Source organism: Hemiscyllium ocellatum, chromosome 12 (assembly GCF_020745735.1).
Source record: "Hemiscyllium ocellatum isolate sHemOce1 chromosome 12, sHemOce1.pat.X.cur, whole genome shotgun sequence".
NCBI lineage: Eukaryota > Metazoa > Chordata > Chondrichthyes > Orectolobiformes > Hemiscylliidae > Hemiscyllium > Hemiscyllium ocellatum.
Window position 1 is genome coordinate 81,541,194 of NC_083412.1, and position 25,274 is coordinate 81,566,467.

The 25,274-nt window shown below is 39.7% G+C and overlaps 1 protein-coding gene across 1 annotated transcript in view; it reads left to right on the top strand.

The window, feature by feature from the left end:
- sim2 (SIM bHLH transcription factor 2) overlaps positions 1–25,274 on the top strand; it is a 98,118-nt gene that overhangs the window by 45,009 nt on the left and 27,835 nt on the right. The window contains exons 4-5 of the mRNA XM_060833207.1: positions 4,026–4,134; positions 24,454–24,539. Of these exons, the coding sequence (XP_060689190.1) occupies positions 4,026–4,134; positions 24,454–24,539 (195 nt within the window). The remainder of the gene's footprint in view (positions 1–4,025; positions 4,135–24,453; positions 24,540–25,274) is intronic.

A 25,274-nucleotide genomic window follows, 5' to 3' on the forward strand; every position in this document is an offset into this window, starting at 1 on the left:
TTCAAGATGAAAGATCATTTGGCTCTCAAGGTTGGCTAACTATTGTGGGATGCAGGTGATTCATATTACCATGGATGTAGTGGAAGCCATTTTAAGATCAGGTTGCAATATTTGCTAGAATACTACCAAATAACAGAGACAGTTTGTTTTGTTTTTGAATCAGAGGAGCGAGAGCTGCTAGAGACCAAAACGAGCCTTATGGAGGGAGATTTAAAAAACAAATTTGCAGGGAGTTAAAATGAGGTTGAGAGTTGCCTATTTTGAGCTGGCTGGATATATCCGAGAACAGAAAATCTCATACAAAATAAAATTTTAAGATTGCAAGTTACCAGGTTTGGTAAAGAAAGAACAGGGCAAAAATCTTGAAAGCTAAAAAAATATTTTTTTATTGTTCTGGGAAAACTGAATGGACACAAATAAATTCAAAGTACATTTTTTATTCGTTGGGCTAAGAAAGGAAAAATATTCTATGATATAAAACACTTCAAGTTGCCTACAAGGATAGTGTCTAGTTAATATTAATTTTTTTAGTTATTTGTTTTAGTAAATATGTCATTTTGAAATGTTAGTCTTTCTGCTATTAACTAGGACTTAAAACCTGTTTTTGGAGTTATTGATCACTGTGGAGATCATCAAACCAAACTTTATGTGTTAGCTGGAAGACAATTTATTTTGATTTGTAAGAGGCCTTGATAAATTATATTCTTTCACTTCAAGAGAAAGCTACTGAACCTATTTAGAGGCTTTATTAATCGTGATGCACGTTCAGGGCACAGAACATTTATTGTTCAAGTAACCTTGCTCAAAAGTAGAATATAATGATTCTTCTGGGAATAGAAATTTACTGCTGTATCAGAGATGTTCATCTGAGATGGTTGAGACACATTGTTGAGCCAAAGGTTTATCACAGAGACATAACCAGACACTGATGTTGAGTCAAAGGTGGTATTAGGAGGCATCACTAAACCTTGCTCAAATACATCAGATTTAGAGGGGAAGGAGAGAAGTGATTTATTGCATTAATTCCTGAACTTAGGGTCTAAAACTCTCCAGGCACAACTATTAATGCAGGAGCAAAGGAAATAATAGATACACAAGCAGCCAAAATTGCATGAACATGGAATTCTCAGAGTGTGGTAGATTTGATGAAAATTACAGTCACATGAAAGGGTGAGGGCGTGCAGATATTTAAACATTAGTATATGAAGTTTGAATTTGACATGCTGGAGACTGGGAACCAATGGGCTTGGTGAGATCAGTGAATGGGATTTGCTGCTGCATCAGATATGAGCAGTTGACTATCTAAAATTTATGGAGAGTGGGAGGTCCGCCTTGACAAGATTGAAATAATGGAGGTGGCAAAGGTATGGATGAAAGTTTTGCCAACAAATTAGCTAAAGAGCTCTTTATATTATACAGTAAGTTATAGCTCCAAGAAGATTTTGAGCCGACTGTAAAATTGTGAGATATTTTAAATTTGAAGATATATTTTTATAGATTATAATTTTAATATATGTTAATGAATGTGTTAAATTGACTGGTAAATGAGTATATCAGGAAAACTATTTAATCTTCTTATGATTGCAAACTTTGGCCATTTATTAGATCAACTCCCATGCTATGAAACATATTTGGAAACAAGTTGTTTACATCAATTATTTAAAATAAGTATAGTGTTAGCTGAACTGAATATAATGAGCTATTTCTATGAATTGTAGAAATTGTGACACAAGCTGAGATTTTAATGTCTTACACATTACTCTGTGATTGCTTGAGCATGTTATAAGCCCTAAATTGTAACAGTCCCATATATCCATTGGTTGAAATAATCTAATGAGAAAAATGGAATAAGCTTAATAGATTTATTTTTATAATATCCATTATGATGAAATACCCTGTATTTGCTATTCAAACCTTCTTCGGCTCATACCTATTTTATATTTTTCAAAGCCTGATAGAAATTATAAACAAAAACAGAAGTTGCTGGAAAGGCTCAGCATGTCTGGCAGCATCTGTGAAGAGAAATCAAAGTTAACATTTCAAGTCCAGTGACCTTTCTTCAGAATTGCTAATTGTAATTATGCCCAGTATGGAACTGATCCATCCTAGACTTGAAACTATATATAATTTTGAAAGAGAATTATACATTCAACTTCATTAAAAGGATTGTTTTAAGTTCCCTAAATAATGAATATGGATTATGAAATTGGCTGAAAGTTTAAGGTTCCATTCTCTGTGTGTGCTCAGCTAACTGATCTCTGCTGTTGCAATTCACGTACCATCATCAGCTTTACTGCCATTGGATTAGGGACAATAAGAGTGTGACAGGAATGGACTATGCTTTCTACTGAGCCTGGAGGAGAAATTCTACTTTTCCTAACTCACAGGGCAAGTGAAGAAAACAATTTAAACTGACCTGTTGTTCACCTTCTTCGGCTCCTGGCTCACCCCCACTAGAATGCCTGTCAGGAAACTCATTCTGTGCCCCACTGATGCTATTAAAGAGAAATTACAAACAGCCAGCAGAATATGCTGGAAGAAGTCAACAGGTTAGACTGCATTTGCAGAGAGAAAATAATCACTTCAGTTTGGGTGATTTTTCTTCAGAATGTCTGTTCTTGTCAAAAATGCTTTTTAACCTGCTGAGGTTTTCCAGCATTTTTCTTTTGATTTCAGTCAGGCATTTGATAAGGTTCCCCATGGAATACTCCTGCACAAAATACGGAGGTACGGGATTAAGGGTGATTTAGTGGTTTGGATCAAAAATTGGCTAGCTGAAAGAAGACAGATTGTGGTGATTGATGGGAAATGTTCATCCTGGTGTTCAGTTACTAGTGGTGTACCGCAAGGACCTGAATGAGGGTGTAGAAGGATGGGTTGGTATATTTGTGGCTGACACTGAGGTTGGTGGAGTTGTGGACAGTGCCAAAGGATGTTTCAGGTTACAGAGGGTCATAGATAAGCTTTAGAGCTGGGCTGAGAGGTAGCAAAGGGAATTTAATGCAGAAAAGTGTGAAGTGATTCACTTCGGAAGGAGTAACAGGAGTGTAGAGTACCGGACGAATGGTAAGATTCTTGGTAGTGTCAATGAGCAGAGAGATTTCGGTGTCCGGGTGCATAGATCCTTGAAAGTTGCCACCCAGGTTGATAGGGCTGTTAAGAAGGCATACAGTGTGTTCACTTTTAGTAGTAAAGGGATCAAGTTTCTGAACCATGTGGTCATGTTGCAGCTGTACAAAACTCTGGTGCGGCCATACTTGAAATATTGCGTACAGTTCTGGTCACCACATTATAGAAAGGATGTAGAAGCTTTGGAAAGGCTTTGGAGGAGATTTACTAGGATGTTGCCTGGTTTGGAGGGATGGTCTTACGAGGAAAGGTTGAGGGATTTGAAGCTGTTTTCATCAGAGAGAAGAAGGTTGAAAGGTGACTTAATTGAGACATAAAGATAATCAGAGGGTTAGATCAGTTGGACAGTGAGAGCCTAGAATGGTGATGGTGATGGCTAGCACGAGGGGGCATAGCTTCAAATGTCAGAAGTTTTTTTTTCCTCAGAGAGTAGTTGGGGAGTGGAACGCACAGGCATTTAAATGCTTATTGGATAGGGATATGGACAAGAATGGAATAGTGTAGGTTAGATGGGCTTCAGATTGGTTTCACAGGGCGGGACAACATTGAGGGACGAAGGGCCTGTATTGCGCTGTAATGTTCCATGTTCTATGTTCTATTTTCAGCATCCGCAGGACTTTGCTTGTGCATTGTTGTCATAGAAATTAGAGTCAAGTCCCGAAGGGACATGTGCTAAACTGGAAATCTATCCACTTTGGACAGATGTCCTGCTACTGTCCAAAAAATAGTCAATAATGGGACTGACCCCAGGATGGGTAAATGACCTCAGAAAGTTTACCTGCTTGTTCATCTGGTTTCCATTTTTATTTTATAATTAAAGTAGGTAGAGTGATGGGCATTACATGCAACATATTGTTATGTGTGTTTAATAAGGTCTGGCATATTTTCATTACCAGGTGGAACTAACAGGAAACAGCATTTATGAATACATTCATCCCTCTGATCACGATGAGATGACAGCTGTCCTCACAGCTCACCAGCCTCTCCATCCTCATCTACTGCAAGGTATCATCTCATCAACAATCTCTATAAACTGTATTTAATTAAAATCAATGCCGAAACAGGGTGAGGTACAATCACAGTTTTCAGCTGCTCATGATTCTAATCTATTTATCAAAGACTCTGCAAATGCTTTAAGAGAAATCAAAGAGACTGGTAGGAACAATATAATCAAAGCTTAACAAACATGTGTTCCCTTTTTAGTACCATATTCAAACTTTTACTAGCACCTGGTATTGCTGAACTTTGATCGACCATCTTGAAACTCAGTAGGCTCTCTTTTTACAACAATATCAAAAATGTTTATGAATTTCCATCAGGAGGTCTTATTGTCAGAATAAATTACTTTGGTTCAATCAGTAGCTTTCTTGTCTGAGAAACTTGTGACTTTAAATCTCTTACAAAACATCGGCACACGAACAAAGTGGATACTCCAGCATAATTCTGAGTGCAGACTGCTTTAATAGGCTTGCTGCCCCCTGAATGCTGTCGACATAAATTGAAGACCTTGTGAAACTCCTCAAAGCAGAGCAGAGAGCTTTCCTCATGGTGTGGTCAGGAAATTTCCCCAGGTATAGATCCAAGTGTTATTTGCATAAATTAACAATTTTGTAAGTAATCGTTATTTTCCCACACATTACAGCCTTTGTGTTTCAAAGTAATTGTACATGAAGCATTTTTGGACACTTCTGAAAGATCAAATATACAAGGAAAGTATGCCTTAGTAATTCAGGCATTTGTAAGCTGAGAAAATTGATTTAAAAAATTGAATAAAAGTTCCACACATGAAAATGTGCTTCATGCGAAGGCAAACATATCCATACAACACATTTCAGAATGATAGATAACATCTTTCAAATCTGAGCCTAAGATTCAAATTCGGCCCATATTGTCAGAATAAGGTAACCAGATAGCTGTCAGGTAATAAGATTCAGAATAGTTTTGGCACTGTTCTGTGGTCTATACCACTTATGACTTAGCACAATTCAAATCAAATTGGCTATTTTATATTTCTGCTAATGCTGCATGTGAGATTGCAAACTTTCTTCTAATATTGTGTTGATTTTGATTTTTCACTGGGTGCAAGTCAGGGAAAATGAGCAACATTGTTGGGGTTTTGTCAACAAGGAGGTTTACTGCATCAGCCTGCATTTGACTTGACCTAGGAATGCTTCAAGAATGGAAAGACTAACTTCCTCACAGTGAGGAGTTTACTGCTCTTCCAAATTACATAATCTATGCTATTTAAGAGGGAAATCTGAAAGTATTTTTCCTACTAGAAAATCTGGGCTACTTTGTTACAAAAGGATGTGAACACTGCAAGTTTTGGAGCTTTCAAGGCTGATGTAAGATTTGAGATTTCAGGCAATGACTTCAAATCATGCCAGTCTGGTCAAGGTTCCCATCCAGTCCCAGCCATCTGGAGGAAAGTGCAGCAATTTAGGAATATGATCAATGATCTTCTCTACTCCACCAACATAAATGCCACTATATTCTCTCTGATACCTCACACTTACTTTGTCTCTGCCTTCTCCCACCAAGGCTCATGCTCCACCACTCTCATGATGGCTGCAACATCTCTTACTCACTGCCACACAATCTAACCTCTGATAATACTCATCCTGTATGCCCTCTGTGCTGTCTATTCATTTGATCAGGGTTCCGTCCCACCTACATCAACACTAACACATCTGTCTCACACTTTCATCACTATTAGTACCTCCCTGTCTCTCATTCCAGGAGGAAAACAGCTCACAATAAGAGAGAGTCACAGTAGTGGTGGGCTGTCTGACATTCAGCCTGTCAATTCTTACATGGAGACCCTTCTGACTGTGACTGCTCTGAGTCACAGACTAACAGTGTCCAAGTCCTTAGATTGAAATCAGAGGCTGTCTTTGACTTGTGCTGAGACTCCCTGTGCAAAAGCTATCTCCCTTCACTTTACTGAAGCCTGCTGACAACCATGACAAGCTTCTTTCCTTTGTGTCCATGCTACACAGTGGGGGGCAATGGCCTAGTGGTATTATCGATGAGCTGTTAACCCACAGACCCAGGTAATGTCCTGGGGACCCAAGTTCAAATCCTGCTATGGCAGAGGATGGAATTTGAATTCAATAAAAATCTGGAATTAAGAATCCAGTGATGACCAGGAAGTCATTGCTGCTGCTGGTGGGAAAAAACATCTGGTTCATTAATGTCCTTGAGGGAAGGAAACTATTGTCCTTGCTCTGTCTGGCCTACATGTCACTCCAGACTCACAGCAATGTGGTTGACTCTTAACTGCCCTCTGGGCAATTAGTGATAGGCAATAAATGCTGGCCTAGTCAGTGATTCCTGTGAGTGAATATGACAAGGCAAGGCAAGACAGAAGTAATATGAACCTTGTATTTTTGCCTGAGGGGGCAAAGTGTAAAAAGTAAGGCAGGGCTGTTGCAAACATTCAGGTAGGCTTCGAGTATGTGTGTGTTATGACAGCATGTGCAGAGCCCAGAGATGCAGCCTGATTCAATCACTGGGCTGGTTGTGTGCCCCCTGAATGCACTGTGTCCTTGTTCCAACATTATAAAGACAGTTTCCAGTGTAGCCCGAGATGCAGCATTGAATTACAGAAGTATTCTATAGTGCAGGTTAGGTGTATTAGTTAGGGGTAAATGGAAAGTAATAGGGTTCTGGAACTGGCTCTGGATTGGTTACTGTTCAGAGGGTCGGTATGGACTTGTTGTGCCAAATGGCCTGTTTCCACACTGAAGGGATTGTGATGTGTTATGATGGTTCTTTGAGGCTGGCACATATCGGAAGCTAATGTCAGTGGATGACAGGAGCATGTAACGGATACACATGGAGTGTGTTCTGAGATGTTGATGCTCTGTGTCCAAAAACAAGGTACTTTGAAGCAAGTGGCAAGCTGAATTCAACAGGTACCCACACTGATGTCAAGTTTTCTCAATGTTTAGCTTATTTAGCAAGTTTGGTATTATAGGAAGCTGGATAATAATGAGGCAAGTTGTGCTGTCAATGAGGCGTTTAGCAAACAATAATCCCCCTTAAGTGACAAGTCACCACTTACTGAATAAGAAACTCACCAAGTCACTTGTGAAAAGCATAAAAGATGCAGCAAATTAGTTCCAGTGTTGAGGGCAGCCTTCCTAGACCTCTTATCCCATTCTGCCACAAATCTCACCATAGTCCACTACACTCAGATCTCTGTACAATTCTGTCTTACTGCCTTTTCTTAAAATATTGCTTAAAGGAGACACAAGGTTGAAGCTTTCATCTTACACTCATTAAGACTTGGACCAAGATTAGAGTGGTGCTGGAAAAGCACAGCAGGCCAGGCAACATCTGAGGAGCAGGAAAAATCGACGTTTCGGGCAAAAGCTCTTCATCAGGAAAAAAGGGATACCAATTTATTCAGCATGAAAAGAACGTACTGATTATTTGGGCCATCTAGGGCATGGAGATGCAGCACAGAATCATAGAAATGTAGGAGCAGGACTAGGACATCTAGCCCCTCAAGGCTGCTCCACCATTCCATATCATGGCTGAGCATTTACCTCAATTCCATTTTCCACACTATCTCCATATCACTTGATGTAATTAGAAACTAAAAATCTGTCAGTCTCTAATTTAAAACTTATACTTAATGACTGTGAAGAGAATTCCGAAGATTCGCCATTCTATAAGTGAGGAAGTCCCTTCTCATCTCAACCGCTTGGAAGACTGCCAAAGACAAGACATCTGTTCAACACTAGGCAGGAGATGATCGCATGGCATTGGCAATTAATAACTTCAAACCAATGTACAAGCAAACTCAGGAACAACAGCGTACTGGCTTGTCAGGGGCACTAGGCCTGAAACAGAAGCTGTGGAATAGCAGCAACATAGTTAGGGCACTGCTGCCCCAAGTGTCCCATTGCCTGGTTTCCTCCATGGCAGTTGAAGATGTTGTGCATACAATTCTGTGGAAGTCACCCTTGAGATGGATTAACCAAAGTCCACAGATTCAGGACACAGTGAAGGAGAAATCGTCTGATTTGGTGATCCAGGATATAACAAAAAATAAGGTGCCAGTTTCAACAGGACAGCAGTAGTTTGCGAAGGGAATCCAAGTAATCAGGCATCCTCCAGTCTAAAGGAACTTTCAACCCTCCCATTGTAAGGAACACTATCAAAATCAACAATCTTCAACACAGATGTACAAGATTCCAAGTGTGAAGAGAGCACGTTCTGGGAGAATAGTGAAACATTTAGACTGCACAGATTCTGAAGCCAGAGACTTCAGAGGGAGTAGTGGTAAATGCAACTATATGAACAAATGTACAATATTAATATTGAAAATAAAACAACTTGGGGGAGATTCTTTTTAAGGGCAGAGGGTTCTGAAAGGGTTAATACTGAGGAGTTCCTTAAGCACCTTGCACTATTATGATACATACAGACTTGCCGGGAGAACAGCTTAGAATCTCAAAGGAGTAAGACCTACCATTTGGGTTTTTCTTATAAACTTTATAATGATGTCACTCAGGTTAATGTAACTTGCACAATATTTTGTTTAAAACAGGATCTTCTTCTCAGAATACTGAGCAGTTTTCCTTTAGCACACTAAAGCAACAAGACCCTATCAACCTCTACCCAAAAAAATGGTAGAATCAAATGTACTCGATAGCTCATACAACATGATGACCAGTGGTGAGGATGCATCTTATGACAGAGTGTATTCCATCACATGCCTGATGTGCTTTATAGATGGTCAATAGGCATTTGGATGACAAGGAGTCTAATATCTGACCTGAGCTTGAAGGCACAATATTGATATGGCTGGTCTAGTTCAGTTTCTGGTCAATAGTAAGATTGTTGAGAATGGGGGATTCAGTGATGGTAATGCCATTGAACATCAAGGGGAGATGTTTAGATTCTTTGTGGTTGTAGGTGACTATTGCTCAGTACTTGTGTGGCATATATGTTACTTGCCACTTATCAGACCAAACCTGAGTATTGTCCTCTTTTTCACATTTGCAGTTGTGGTTATGGGAAATGCTAGTGCACTCTCAGCTACCTTGCCCCCGGCCTCACCCCTTCCCATTTATCTCACTACCCCCTCAGCTCACAGCCTCATTCCTGATGAAGGGCTTTTACCTGAAACATCGATTCTCCTGCTCCTCGGATGCTACCTGACCTGCTGTGCTTTTCCAGCACCATGCTCTCAACTCTAATCTCCAGCATTTGCAGTCCTCACTTTCGCCTAGATTTACAAATGTACTCAGTAAGGAGCACAGCTCTCGTCACTTTGAATCCTAATGCAGCAGCAACTTTGATTGTTTTTCTCACAGAAGTTCTTTGAAAAGAAGGGAAAATACTTGTGGAAAAGGTGCAAGAGAAAGTGAGAACTGGGTCAAATTGACCTGAGCATTTGAGTAACAAGTCTCCAATTGGAGTCCAAACAGTAAAATGCCAGAAACAGTTAACAAATTTGGTCAGTGAACAGAGCCAATCTTCAGCACCTGTTCCTTCTCTTTTTAGTGCCAATTAGAATCAATCAAATTAACAACAAAATGTCCCCTTAGGTAACTCAACCAATAAACACATGTATCTGCTTATTCCAATATATTAATATTGTGGCATTGTGGGTCTAATTTAAAGTTTTATTGCAGTCCCCATCATTGACCATAAGAAAAACACAGTTGAATAAACAAGCAACAGTAAGTTTACTCTTTGATGTAGCTGTGCTTCCACAAGTCAGCTCTACGTAAGCAGTGGAGAACAGAAAAGACTAAAGAGATTAAACATATCTAACTGTAATTGTGCAACATTGAAAATAATAACTTTGTGAAGTCTTGGTTAAATATGAGCCAACAAACCCATAAAGGCTGTACCCTGTGCCAACTTAGATAACTTTATTCAAACAAGCAGATTGGATGGAGGCTGATATGTGAGAGACTAAAGACAAAGTTATATTCAAATAAAAACAGACATTGCTGGAGAAACTCAGCAGGTCTGGCAGCATCTGTGGAGAGAAAAACAGAGTTAAAATTTCTAGTCCGAAATGGTTATTCTTTAAAAATTACAAGGAAGAGGTGAAAACATGATGGGATGTATACTGTGGAGAAGGGTAGGAAGCAACAAGTGAAACAGAATGGAAGAGATTGAGGTAGATTAGAGATCAATGGCATCTCATGCCAAAAGTCAAAAGGAGTGGTGAAGATTGTAGAGAAGGGAGATAGGTCTAGGGTAGATGGTAATAGAAGAACATAGATCAGGTCTGCTGGAAGCAAAAACCAAGAAAATCAGACTCTTGTGAGGATTGGGGTGTGTAATAGGAAAAATAAAATGGAGATTGAGTTCATGGTCTCTAAAGTTGTTGAATGCAATATTGTGTCCAAAAGGCTATAAGTGCCTCACTGACAAATGAAGTGTTTCTCCAGCCTATGTTGGGCTGCATAGAAACACTGCAACAAATATATCATATAAATGTTAGCATTCAGGCAAGATGATGTATAAAAATGGCAAGCAACTGGAAGGGTTGAAGTCATTGTTGCAGGTAGAGTGGAGGTGTTCCACAAAACAGTCACTAATTCTGTATTTGGTCTTGCCATTGGAGAGGCGACTACGTTGTAAGCAGTGAATACAGTAGACTGGATTAAAGAAGTACAAGTAAATCATTGCTTCATTTGGGAGGAATGTTTGGGCTTTTGGACAGAGAGGTCATAGAAGGTTGAAAGGCAAGTGTTAAATGGGAAAAGGAGGGGGATAATGTGTTGGTATCAGAGTGAACTAGGATGTCCCTTTGGAAGACTGACAGAGAAAGAGGAGGAAGATGGTATCCTGTTGAAAGTGGCAGAAAAAATGAAAGATGATCCTTTGATCGCGGGTGGAACTCTCTCAGACTGCTTTGAATTAGGGTGCTGATTGGGTGAAAAGTGAGGACAAAGGGAACTATATTATTGTCCTGGGAGACAAAGGCAAAAGTGTAGGAAATGAGTTACACACAATTGTAGATCGTGTCTCACCACAGTGGAGGTAGAGGAGACCATTACCATTCCCTTTGCTTTTTGTTCTGTGGCATCTGTGATCTCTAACCCTCTAACCTTCTCATGATGTTACCTTCTGTTCCACTCAATCCTTCTACCTTTTTCTATGGTATAAAACCTATCACATTTCCACCCTCTGAAGAAGTCATATTGGACATCATAAACTCTTTCTTTCTGTCTCTCTCTCTCTCTCTCTCTTTCTCTCTCTCTCTGTAGATGTTGCCATTCCTGCTGAGTTTCTCCAGCACTTTCTGTTCCAATTTTTAATTTCAATCATCCATGGTGTTTTAGTGTTCTTCCAAGTTAAATTGGAATCTAAATGATTCTGACATGAATAAAATTTAAGAGAAACAGATATAACTCATACAAAATCAGTTACTTGCAGGCCTTAAGAAAACAAAAGAACTCTAATGTATAGCTCCCTCAAATTTGATGCCCATGTCACCATTTGGATACAGAACTGGCTCAAAGGTAGAAGACAGAGGGTGGTGGTGGAAAGTTGTTTTTCAGACTGGAGGCCTGTGACCAGTGGAGTGCCACAAGGATCGGTGCTGGTCCACTACTTTTCATCATTTATATAAATGATTTGGATGTGAGCATAAGAGGTATAGTTAATAAGTTTGCTAATGACACCAAATTTGGAGGTGTAGTGGACAGTGAAGAAGGTTACCTCAGATTACAATGGGATCTTGATCAGATGGGTCAATGGGCTGAGGAGTGGCAGATGGAGTTTAATTCAGCTAAGTGCGAGGTGCTGCATTTTGGGAAAGGAAATCTTAGCAGGATTTATATGCTTAATGGTAAGGTCCTAGGGAGTGTTGCTGAACAAAGAGACCTTGGAATGCAGGTTCATAATTCATTGAAAGTGGAGTCGCAGATAGAATAGTGAAGAAGGCGTTTGGTAAGCTTTCTTTTATTGGTCAGAGTATTGAGTACAAGAGTTGGGAGGTTATGTTGTGGCTGTACAGGACATTGGTTAGGCCACTGTTGAATATTGCATGCAATTCTGGTCTCCTTCCTATTAGAAAGATGTTGTGAAACATGAAAGGGTTCAGAAAAGATTTACAAGGATGTTGCCAGGGTTGGAGGATTTGAGCTTTAGGGAGAGGTTGAATAGGCTTGGGCTGTTTTCCCCTGGAGTGTCGGAGGCTGAGGGGTGACTTTATAGATGTTTATAAAATCATGAAGGGCATGGATAGGGTAAATAGACAAAGTCTTTTCCTTGGGGTGGGAGAATCCAGAACTCGAGAGCATAGGTTTAGGGTGAGAGGGGAAAGATATAAAAGAGACCTAAGAGGCAACTTTTTCACTCGGAGGGTGGTATGTGTATGGAATGAGCTGCCAGAGGAAGTGGTGGAGGCTAGTACAATTGCAACATTTAAAAGGCATCTGGATGAGTACATGAATAGGAAGGGTTTGGAGGGATTTGGGCCAGGTACTGGCAGGTGGGACTAGATTGGGTTGCGATATCTGGTCGGCATAGGCGAGGTGGACCGAAGGGTCGGTTTCTGTGCTGTACATCTCTATGACTCTATAAAAGAGGCTTTATGTTAAACAAGGAAATGGTATACTTGCACCTTGGCAACATTCATGTCATACATAACATAGATGAACAACATCTATGGTCCGAGACGTCTCAGACCGTGTCTTCAGAATCCTTAAGGGGGAGGGTGTGCAGCCAGAAGTCATGGTGCACATTGCCACCAATGACATAGGTAGGAAGAGGGGTGGGGAGGTCATTCAGGAGTTAGGTTGGAATCTAAAAGCTAGGACAGACAGAGTCGTCATCTCTGGGTTGTTGCCGGTGCCACGTGACAGTGAGGCAAGGAATAGGAAGAGAATGCAGTTGAACACGTGGCTGCAAGGATGGCGTAGGAGGGAGGGCTTCAGGTATTTGGACAATTGGACTGCATTCTGGGGAAGGTGGGACCTGTACAAGCAGGACGGGTTGCACCTGAACCAGAAGGGCCCCAATATCCTGGGAGGTAGGTTTGCTAGCACTCTTTGGGGGGGCTTTAACTAATTTGGCAGGGGGATGGGATCCGGACTTGTAGTCCAGCAAGTAGGTTAGCTGTTTTTCAGGATGTCCAAGAATGTAGGGAGGCTGTGGAGAAGGTAGCACTGACAGGGAATACTTGCAGACACAGAGATCGGTTCAAGTGTATATACTTCAACGCCAGGAGTATCAGAAATAAGGTGGGTGAACTTAAGGCGTGGATTGGTACCTGGGACTACGATGTTGTGGCCATCACAGAAACGTGGATAGATGAGGGACAGGAATGGTTGTTGGAGGTTCCTGGTTACAGATGTTTCAGTAAGATTAGGGAGGGTGGTAAAAAAGGAGGGGATGTGGCATTGGTAATTAGAAATGGTATAATGGCTGCAGAAAGGCAGTTCGAGGGAGATCTGCCTTTGGAGGTAGTATGGGCTGAAGTCAGAAATAGGAAAGGAGCAGTCACCTTGTTGGGTGTTTACTATAGGCCCCCCAATAGCAGCAGAGATGTGGAGAAACAGATTGGGAAACAGGTTTTGGAAAGGTGCAGAAGTCACAGGGTAGTAGTCATGGGCAATTTCAACTTCCCAAATATTGTTTGGAAGCTCTTTAGATCAAGTAGATTGGACGGGGCGGTGTTTGTGCAGTGTGTCCAGGAAGCTTTTCTAACTCAGTATGTAGATTGTCCGACCAGAGGGGAGGCCATATTGAATTTGGTACTTGATAAGGAACCGGGACAAGTGATGGGCTTGTTAGTGGGTGAGCATTTTGGTGATAGTGACCACAATTCTGTGACTTTCACCTTGGTTATGGAGAGAGATAGGTGCATGCAACAGGATAGGTTTTACAACTGGGGGAAGGGTAGCTACATTGCTGCAAGACAGGATCTGAGGAGCATAAGTTGGGAGCATAGGCTGTCAGGCAAGAATGTCGTTGAAATGTGGAACCTTTTCAAGGAACAGATACGACGTGTCCTTGAAATGTATGTACCTGTCAGGCAGGAAAGAGATGGTCGTGTGAGGGAACCTTGGTTGACGAGGGAGGTTGAATGTCTAGTAAAGAGGAAGAAGGAGGCTTACATAAGGTTGAGGAAACAAGGTTCAGACAGAGCGTTGGAGAGATACTGGATAGCCAGGAAAGAGCTGAAGAAAGGGATTAGGAGAGCAAAGAGAGGGCATGAAAAATCTTTGGCGGGTAGGATCAAGGATAACTCCAAGGCCTTTTATGCGTATGTGAGAAACATGAGAATGATGAGAACGAGGGTAGGTCCGATCAAGGACAGTATTGGGAAACTGTGTATTGAGTCGGAAGAGATAGGAGAGGTCTTGAATGAGTACTTTTCTTCAGTATTTACAAATGAGAGGGACCATATTGTTGAAGAGGAGAGTATGAAACGGATGGTAAGCTAGAGGAGATACTTGATGGGAAGGAAGATGTGTTGGGCATTTTGAAAAACTTGAGGATAGACAAGTCCCCCGAGCCTGACGGGATATATCCTTGGATTATGTGGGAAGTAAGAGAGGAAATTGCAGAGCCATTGGCAATGATCTTTTTGTCTTCACTGTCAACGGGGGTGGTACCAGGGGACTGGAGAGTGGCGAATGTTGTGCCCCTGTTCAAAAATGGGAATAGGGATAACCCCGGGAATTACAGGCCAGTTAGTCTTACTTCAGTGGTTGGCAAAGTAATGGAAAGGGTACTGAGGGATAGGATTTATGAGTATCTGGAAAGACACTGAATGATTAGGGACAGGCAGCACGGATTTGTGAGGGGTAGGTCTTGCCTTACAAGTCTTATTGAATTCTTTGAGGAGGTGACCAGACATGTGGATGAGGGTAGAGCAGTGGATGTAGTGTACATGGATTTTAGTAAGGCATTTGATAAGGTTCCCCATGGTAGGCTTATGCAGAAAGTCAGGAGGCATGGGATAGTGGGAAATTTGGCCAGTTGGATAGAGAACTGGCTAACCGGTCGAAGTAAGAAAGCGGTGGTAGATGGTAAATATTCAGCCTGGAGCCCAGTTACAAATGGAGTTCCGCAGGGATCAGTTCTGGGTCCCCTGCTGTTTGTAATTTTTATTAATGACTTGGAAGAGGGAGTCGAAGGGTGGGTCAGTAAATTTGCAAACGATACGAAGATTGGTAGAGTTGTGGATAGTGAGGAGGACTGTTGTCGGTTGCAAAGGGACTTAAATATGATGCAGAGCTGGGCTGAGGAGTGGCAGATGGAGTTCAATCCTGTCAAGTGTGAGGTTGTCCATTTTGGAAGGACAAATAAGAATGCGGAATACAGGGTTAACGGTAGGGTTCTTAGTAAGGTGGAGGAGCAGAGGGATCTTGGGGTCTATGTTCATAGCTCTTTGAAAGTTGCCACTCAGGTGGATAGAGCTTGTAAGAAGGCCTATGATGTATTAGCGTTCATTAGCAGAGGGATTGAATTCAAGAGTCATGAGGTGATGTTGCAACTGTACAGTACCTTGGTAAGGCCACATTTGGAGTACTGTGTGCAGTTCTGGTCACCTCACTTTAGGAAAGATGTGGAAGCTTTGGAGAGGGTGCAGAGGAGATTTACCAGTCCTCCAGCTTATCTCTCCACGCTTCAGGCTCACTGCCTTTATTCCTGATGAAGGGCTTTTGCCCGAAACGTCGATTTTGCTGCACTTTGGATGCTGCCTGAACTGCTGTGCTCTTCCAGCACCACTGATCCAGAATCTGGTTTCCAGCATCTGCAGTCATTGTTTTTACCTCGTACGAGGATAGGTTGAGAGTGCTAGGCCTTTTCACATTGGAACGGCAAAGGATGAGGGATGACTTAATAGAGGTTTATAAGATAATCAGGGGAATAAATAGAGTAGACAGTCAGAGACTTTTTCCTTGGGTACAACAGAGTGTTACAAGGGGGCATAAATTTAAGGTGAAGGGTGGAAGGTATGGGGGGATGTCAGGGGTAGGTTCTTTACCCAGAGAGTGGTGGGGGCATGGAATGCGCTGCCTGTGGGAGTGGCAGAATCAGAATCATTGGTGACCTTTAGCGGCAATTGGATAGGTACATGGATAGGTGCTTAAGCTAGGACAAATGTTCGGCACAACATCGTGGGCCGAAGGGCCTGTTCTGTGTTGTATTGTTCTATGTTCTATATGTTCTATGTTCTAACATTCTTTTATGAATGAGCCAAGTAACCAAATTGCAAGTTGCTTGTGTCAGGTAGATATTGAATGAATATAATTACATACGGAGTATTGTATAGAAACAGGTCATTCAGTCTCACTGGTATTTATGCTTCCAGTCATCTCCAGCTCCATTTCATCTCACCTTAAAAGAATATTCCTTTTATTCTCTGATACTTATCTAGCATCCCTTCAAATCCTTTTTGGCCTTTTGCATCAGATTATATACAGCCTAGATTTGTCTTATTTATTCAACATACATCTTGCCTCAAAATTTAGAAAAATACTGTTTATATAAACAATATTTAATAAAAAATGTACGTGGTCCACAGTATAAAATTGCAAATCTTCTTATAAAGTACTGGCTTACTATTTCATTGTACATAAATACATTGTACATTTTTTAAAAAATAATTATTTATTCATAAAAGTCATAAAAATGCATTACGTGACCATTTTACATAAAATGCCAAACAAATCACTTTCATTCAATATTATATGGTACTCATATACAATTTCATTCAATATTTACAATGTTCAATGCACATCAAGCATATAACTTGAGGGATTTATCATAGTTTAATTCAGTGGCCTTACCCCACTGTGCCCCTGCAGCAGCTGTCTCAAGCTTTAATGTATTGCTCAACGCAGAGTCTGGGATGTTACACAGTGTCAGCCTGCACTTGGCGATAGACAACTCTTTGCATTGGAAAATCAAAATTTCAGCACAATGAAATTTCAAGCTTTTCAAATGCTCTTGTAACTGGCAGAAGTCCCACTGATTAGACTATTATTATTCAATGGAGCTTAATAGTGTCAGTCAAGTTGAACACTTACAGATAAATTTGTGCTGCCTTATATGCAAGTTTACAAATTGGCCTGTAAGACATTTAGCCAACTTAGGCTACATTGGAGCCATCGTTATGTCCAATACAATATCTTGATTTTATTTCAGTAAAAATGTACAGGTTCGGTGGATTGGCTATGCTATATTGCCCAGAGTGTCCAGGAATGTGCAGACTGGTGGGTTAGTGATGGGAAATGCAGAATTATAGGGTTGGGGTGTGGGTCTGGGTGGGGTGCTGTTCAGGGGGTCAGTGTCAACTCGATGTGTTGAATGGCCTGCTTTCACACTGTAGGGATCTTATGATTCCATGAAAGCAGAATAAGCAGGGCACAGCTTGGATTTTGATGCTTATAAATTGGAACTTTTGATTTTCTTGCCATATTTATGATCTCTGAGGCATGAAATTTATAACACAACAAAAGCACAATAAACTGTAATCGCATTGAAGTTATTTTTCATACGTTATATGGCACTTATGCTGGCAATCACCTGATGGCATTTTATAACAATGATATTGTTGCAGGTCAAATCTTCGTGTTAATAGTAATGAAAATAGTACAGTCACACTAAGTTAATGGAACTAAAACCTCAGGAATAGACACAGTCAAAAAGGTGATGAAAAAGATTAGCATTAAAGAGATTGAAAAGTGTACACACACTTCTAACTTCATGGAATATTCAAAGAACTGGTTTAGTCTGAATTTGGTGTTAGTATGAATATCTCTGGAAAGGGTCTTGAAATTCTTGAAAAGAGAGATTTTTTAAGAAAATCTGTTTTTACAGGAAACAAAATAGAAGTTAAAACAGAAAATGCTGGAAGTAGTAGATCAGGTCAGTGAAAAGGAAAACAGTTAGTCTTTTTAATTTAGTAACCTTTCATCAGAGTTGTGAAGAGTTTGAACTGTAATAAATCTTAAGCAAGTGAAAAGAGGAGGGTGGGATATGGACAAAACAGAAGGCCTAAGATAGAGTGGGAGACAGGAGTGATTAATGACAAATTAGTTGGCAGTGCAGGTAGCGAAACCGGCAAAAATATAAAGTCTAAAAGAAGTGTGCGTGGCACAGTCATGAACAGTTGGCAGCAGAAAGAGAAAAGAAGAGAAAAACAAAACATAAGAATCCAGGCCTGTCATTTTAATTCTCAAACTTCCTATCATAATGACCTCTTCAATCCATGGATTTCTGCAATGCTCCAATGAAGTTCATTACAAATGCAAGTAATATACTTTATCTTTCAATTAGGTATTTTACAATCTTTCAAGCAATGAGTTCAATAATTTGAGACCATAACCTTTGACCCCATTTTGATTTTACTTTCATGTTTTCTTCTGCTTTTTGTGCTGCTTTCACCATCTTGCCATTCATATTTCTTCTGCACATATGTTTTGTTGCTTTACTCGTCACAGGAATACACACGTTAGACTTTTAGATTAGATTACTTACATCGTGGAAACAGGCCCTTCGGCCCAACAAGTCCACACCGACCCGCTGAAGCGCAACGCACCCATACCCCTACATTTACCCCTTACCTAACACTACGGGCAATTTAGCATGGCCAATTCACCTGATTCGCACATCTTTGGACTGTGGGAAAAAACCGGAGCACCCGGAGGAAACCCACGCAGACACGGGGAGAACTTGCAAACTCCCTGAGTCGGGAACTGAACCTGGGTCTCTGGTGCTGTGAGGCAGCAGTGCTAACCACTGTGCCACCGTGCCGCCCACTTGCACCTTTTGACTTGTTTACTACCTTCCCAGTTCTGATGAAAGATCATCAACCTTAAACATTAAACATGTTTTTCTCTCCACAGACACAGCCTGACTTGCTGAATATTCCCAACATTTTTTGTTTCTATTTCAGATTTCCAACATCTGCAGTATTTTGCTTTTGTGTTAGATAACTTAACGTTAAGAAACTTTTAAATTTATTTATGGAAAGGAAGCTCAGTTCAAAGTGTTGGAATCATATCAGAAACACATGCAGACTATTCAACCACTCAAACCTGTGTTATCATCACATCGTATGGTTGGTTGATCCATATTTAATTCCTTTTTGCCTATGTTTGTTCCATATTCTTTATACACTTATGCAATAAAAAAAATCTCATTATGAACCATTTCAGTTCCAGCATCTGCAATCTTTTACCAAAGTATCCAACATTTATATTAACCTTTTGTGGTCAAAAATGATTCTTGATTTCACTCATAACTGGCTTATCACCAACTTTGAGATTATAATCTTTGTATTGGATATCACCCCCTGATAAAATCTAGTTTGTTCATTTTCACCATATGAAGTATTTCGACTGGGACACACACCCATCCTTGGACAAGCCAAACAGAGGCACACACGAAAATTCCTAGAAGTGTGGCATTCCAACTGGAACTCTATTAACACATTGAATTGGATCTCATTTACCACCCACTGAGAAAAAGAGCAGGAAATGACATCACCACAGGAAATGATGTCACCAACCCAAGGAAAACTAAACGTATAAGTAGAAAGCGGGCCATACCACCAGTGCTTCATCCGGAGGCTCACTAATGATGTTACCTAGTATGGTGATGAACCTTCTGAAAACGAAACATCCAGCTCAGCGAGCAAACCTACACAAGTATTTCTATAATTTTTCAGTTCTCAGTTTAATCATCAGTCAGCTTTCTAAATTTAAAGGCAAACAAGTAAAATTATTCAATTTGTCCTCATAATTTAACCTTTTATTAGTATCATGATGACAGGCAAAAGGCCCTCTTTTAAATACTAAACTATGTTTTTGAACATTGACTTCTTTTGCTTCTATAGTTTAGTAAAATTAATGTACTTGATACTTCAACTTAAAATGTGATACTCCAGTACCCTGATTACTGCTTTTGATGGTACATCATAGGCCATTAGTTAAAAGCAGTTACCTAACAGGATTTCCTATTTGTTTTTGAAATATAGTGGGAAGTCATTCATAGAGTCATAGAGCAATAGAGATGTACAGCACGGAAACAGGCCCTTCGGTCCAACTCATCCACGCTAACCAGATATCCCAACCTAATCTAATCCCACTTGCCAGCACCTGACCCGTTTTGCTCCAAACCCTTCCTATTCATATACCCATCCAGATGTCTTTTAAATGTTACAATTGTATCAGGCTCCACCACTTTCTCTGGCAGCTCACTCAATAGACATACTACCCTCTTTGTGAAAAAGTATGCCTCTTTTATATCTTTCCCCTCTCACCCTAAACCTATGCCCTCTAGTTCTGGACTCCCCCACCCCAAGGAAAAGACCTAGTTTATTTACTCTATCCATGTCCTTCATGATTTTATAAATCTCTATAACGTCATGAGGGGACCAAATATAACATTTCTAAATTTGTAACTATTACAAAGCTAAGCAGGAATGCTTGTTGGGAAGAAGATATAAAATGTTTTCAGGAGGATTTCAACAGGTTTAGTGAGTTGGCAGGATCATGACGAATGAAATAAAGTGCGAAAAAATGTGAAGTTATCCACTATGTGCCAAATATTTCTTAAAAAGTGAGAGATGTTAGTGTTCTGACCAATGAGTGGCTGAGAGCTAACACGCAGATGCAGTAATCTGTTACGAAGGCTAATTAAATGTTATTAAAAGAGGATTTGAATACAGGAGTAGTGAAGTCTTGCTTCAATTGTAGGTGAGCCTATTTAGATTGCACCTGGAGTACTGCATACCGTTTTGGTCTCTACCTCACGAAACATATAATGCCAGAGAGGGAGTGCAACAAAAGTTCACCAGACTTGTTCCCAGGATGGCATGACTGTCCTATGAAGAGTGATTGAGAAACTGGGCCTGTCTTCTCTACAGTGTTGAAGAATGAGAGGTGATCTCATTCAAACTTACAAAGTAATTACAGGAGTATTTACAGAATTCTGTAAAATAAGTGGGAAGTCATTAGGACAGAGATAATGAGACATTTCTTCACCCAGAAGGCAGTAAATATTTGTAATGCTCTTCCCAGAATGTTGTGAAAGTTTCAGTCTTTGAACATATTTAAAATAACAGTTGATACAGTTTTGGTTATCAATGGTGTAAATAGTTATAGGGATAGTGTGGATAAAAGACACTGAAGTGTTTGATCAGCCATAATCATAGGCTCAATGGGCTGAATGGCCTACTTAGCTCCTAACATTACTCTCACTCTGATTTTACACATTACACTCTAATTTAATAAACTACTATTGTAACACAAAAACAACTTGCAATGCAGTTTCAACTTTCATTAAATGCAACTTACTGAGCGTTTACCGACTCGGCTGTATTTTCTGCCATTTTCATTAACTGTGTAGATGTAAATATAATTATCATGAGAGCCAATTGCTAAGTAATTTCCCTCTAAATAAAAATACAAAATAGAATGGATTACTAATAATGAAATTGGAATAAGCCTGTGCAGTTAGAAAATACAATGTCCTACTCAAATAGAACAAAATGTCACTGGTTGACATTACTAACGGGACAGGAATATCAGTTAAATATTACTATCACAAAAATCATCCTTCACCAGTTTTGATTATTTTTAATCCTACCATGCCATATTTTGATGACTTCCATGTGTCATTCAGATTTAAACTTAATATTGTCAATGATGTAATGCTGACGTAAATATGATTGTTTGCCCTGACGTACACTTGTGATTGTATCAGCAAAGACAAACATTAAACATCTGTAATGCTAATTGTATTTTTGATTGAAATCAAGAAAAAGTACATCTAATTAGGATGCAGGTAAATACACATTTTGCTGAAGTAATTTAAATATTAATTGTCCAATTCCCTCTCTCAGCCTTTATCATATTTACATTAACATCTCTCACATGCAAACTCCAGAGGAAATTATCTAAATAAAAATAATCGACCTCAGGAATACAAATATGAATTTGCTTAGAAATTGAAATGGGGAACAGAAAAATTGATAAAAACACAAGGTCATCTTTAAACACAAGAACCAGAAAATTCAAATAGTGCAGCTTTAGTAAGAGCTAACAACCATTTGGAGCCACAAGTCAGAGGATCAAGGTGTAGTCTTCGAACCAATAAGAACAAAATTAAAAACAAAGTGACTGCCAATCAAGGCATTCTAGATATCTGAATATCTTGCATTTGCTGATAATCAGACTCCTTGCTCCTTCCTGAAGGAATTTGGTCAGTCGGGCTGTAAACGACGTACGGTCTTACGTCAGAATTACTGTTTGCCAGCCATTTGTTACCCATTTGCACAGCAGCTATAGGGAAGTTGATGATATGAATAGTTTGACATCATTGGTAAACTATCATGATGTGAGAAAGAACAACAAATAAATCAACAGCAAATTTGTTAAAGAAACAAAGAACTGTAATGTAAATTCTAAAAAATATAGCTCAGAAAACACCATTCTTGCCAAAATCAGAGACCAAGACCTTGGAGAAGAAAAAAAGAGATGAAAATATGCTAAATCCTTGAAATTCATTTTAGCAAAAACAATCCTAGAATGGCACAATATAAAATTAAGATCAGTAAACCCATCACATCTTTGTTGAGCTACCCAATTTGTGTCAGATATCTCTTCTTTCCTCTTTTTGAAAAGCCAAGATTTTGTTTTGTTTTCCAATTGAAAAAGCAATAACCTAAAATGAAAAACATGATCCGTGCTGTGGTGATGAGTTACTTCTAGCACATCAACTAGAACATTTAAAAAATAATCACCATTAAAGCAAAGATAATAATTTCCTATTACATACCTATAAACCTGAAGCTGTGAGAAGTTACGCCAGTCAGTGAAAGGATTTTGAAATAATTTCTTCTTTGCTAAATATAAACTTCTAGTGAACTATTTAAAAGTGGTGATTACCTGGTGAGTAATGCATGACTGAGAACTGTTCATTTTCATCAGCGTGAATGGTCACCAGTTTCTTTGACTCTGTATCCAGAACTAACCACCTCCCAGTTCAGTTCAGGAGCATTTAGGGGTAGGGACCTAATCCTGCCTTGACAGTGATGCTGACATGCCATGAAATAATTTTTAAAAACTTACTTCCAACAAATTTCTCTCCTACTAAAATGCACCAAACCTTTGAACATGCTCAATTCAATAATCTCTATCAATTAATTGACCCTTTGTACCTCAAGTAACAAGGTAGTACGGTGGCTCAGTGGTTAGCACCACAGCCTCACAGTGCCAGGGACCCGTGCTCGATTCCCACATCAGGTGACTGTATGGAGTTTGCACATTCTTCCTGTGTCTGTGTGGGTTTCCTCCAGGTACTCCAGTTTCCTCCCATAATCCAAAGATGTGCAGGTCAAGTGAATTGGCCATGCTTATTTGTCTATAGTGTTAGGTGCATTAGTCAGGGGTATGTATAGGATAGGGAATGTGTCTGGGTGGGTTGCTGTTTGGAGGGTCGGTGTGGACTTGTTGGACTGAAGGGCCTGTTTCCATACTATAGGGAATCTAATCTAATCTAACTCCAAAGATGCCAGTATCCAGTCACCAAGGCGCCCTTTGTTTACATGTGGAAAGTCTGTGACATTGACCCAGCTCCCTCAGAGTCAGCTTTCAGAGTGTAAGGATGTCGGACAGATATGTTTTTTTCCTGTCAGCCAAGGGTCCCTGATTGCTCCAGATTTATAGTCCGAATCAGGGGACTAATATTCTACTAGGTCCACCTGGCCACCCTTGTTACAATCCCTGCAGTACCCAGTTCCATGGTTCACTGTAAGGGCGATGAAATAAAATTACCACCTTCCACATAAGTACAGTTTCTTTTTCTAGTTACTGAATGGACACAATCTCCTGCACATATCAAATACTCAGCCTTCACACAACACACCATAGTCGTACACTCCAGCTACGTTCTATTTGGTTTGTGGTTCTAATGTTTTAATTTTTAAAATATTTAATCTAATTTTAGATATGTAAAGCATTCAGAACCTAATAAAACATAATGTGTATTTACAACATCAAAGAATAAATCAAAATGTTTCTCCCAAAGGTGGAATATAATCCCTGAGCAACCCAATTTTGAATACCTTCTCTAGGAAGACTCTTTTCAGTTGCATATTTCAAGAAGAAGCCCAGCAGCACTTCTCAGCAGAACTAAGAATGGGCAATAAATCTGGCCATCAGTCACATCCCAGAACAAGTAATGAAAATTATGTTAAAAGACAGTTTGGTTTTTTTTTCACTTGGCTACAATAATCCTGGGCATCTTTATAATAACACAGCATGGTTTATGAGGTTATTAGAGCTCAGGTACAATAACATTGTTTGATGTTCTTTTCAGAATATGAAATTGAGCGTTCTTTCTTTCTACGGATGAAATGTGTTCTGGCCAAAAGAAATGCAGGTTTGACTTGTGGTGGTTACAAGGTAAGAAAACATAAACAATCATTGAAAAAATTGTACTCGAATTCTGACACTCAGACTTCTCATAGCCTAATTTATAAGTATATGAGTCTTCCTTTTGGGATAATTGAGATGACAATTTGGCTGTCTTATGCTGCAGCTCCAGAAGGACAAATTTTTTTTCAAGGAATAAGGCAATGAATTATCACAATATTTTTGCTTAGTACTTTAAGCTACAACAGCAATAAACTTGCATTTGTATGGTGCTTTCCATGTATTCAAATGCTCTGAGGCATATCACATGAACATCAGTAAATAACATTTTATATTGGGTCACATCAGAAGATATTAGGAATGATAAAGGGTTAGATTTAAGGAGTCTCAGAAGAGGAAAGAGACACAAAGGCAGAGAAGTCTCACAATTTCTAGAGCATTTGAAGGCACAACTGCTAATACAAAATAAGTAAGAATATTCATTGTGAATTTACCCTTCAGTTGAATTTTAAGAATTGTAAATGCCATGGTCAGTAATGTAATCTGATACTTTTCTCCATTTTCTCTCTGGATGTTTCAGTGGAGTGATATCTCCTTTTAGGTGACCTTGAGCCATTGAAAGCCCCAGGTTTGATTCTTTTCTCAGCACGGTTTTAGCTGTTTACCCAGTATCTTGAGCCCGTGGAAGATCAGCTTTGGGTCATATACCTTGTTACCATTCAGTCTGAAAATGAAAGTATGGAAAGGATTGTGTCCAGCTGTAAG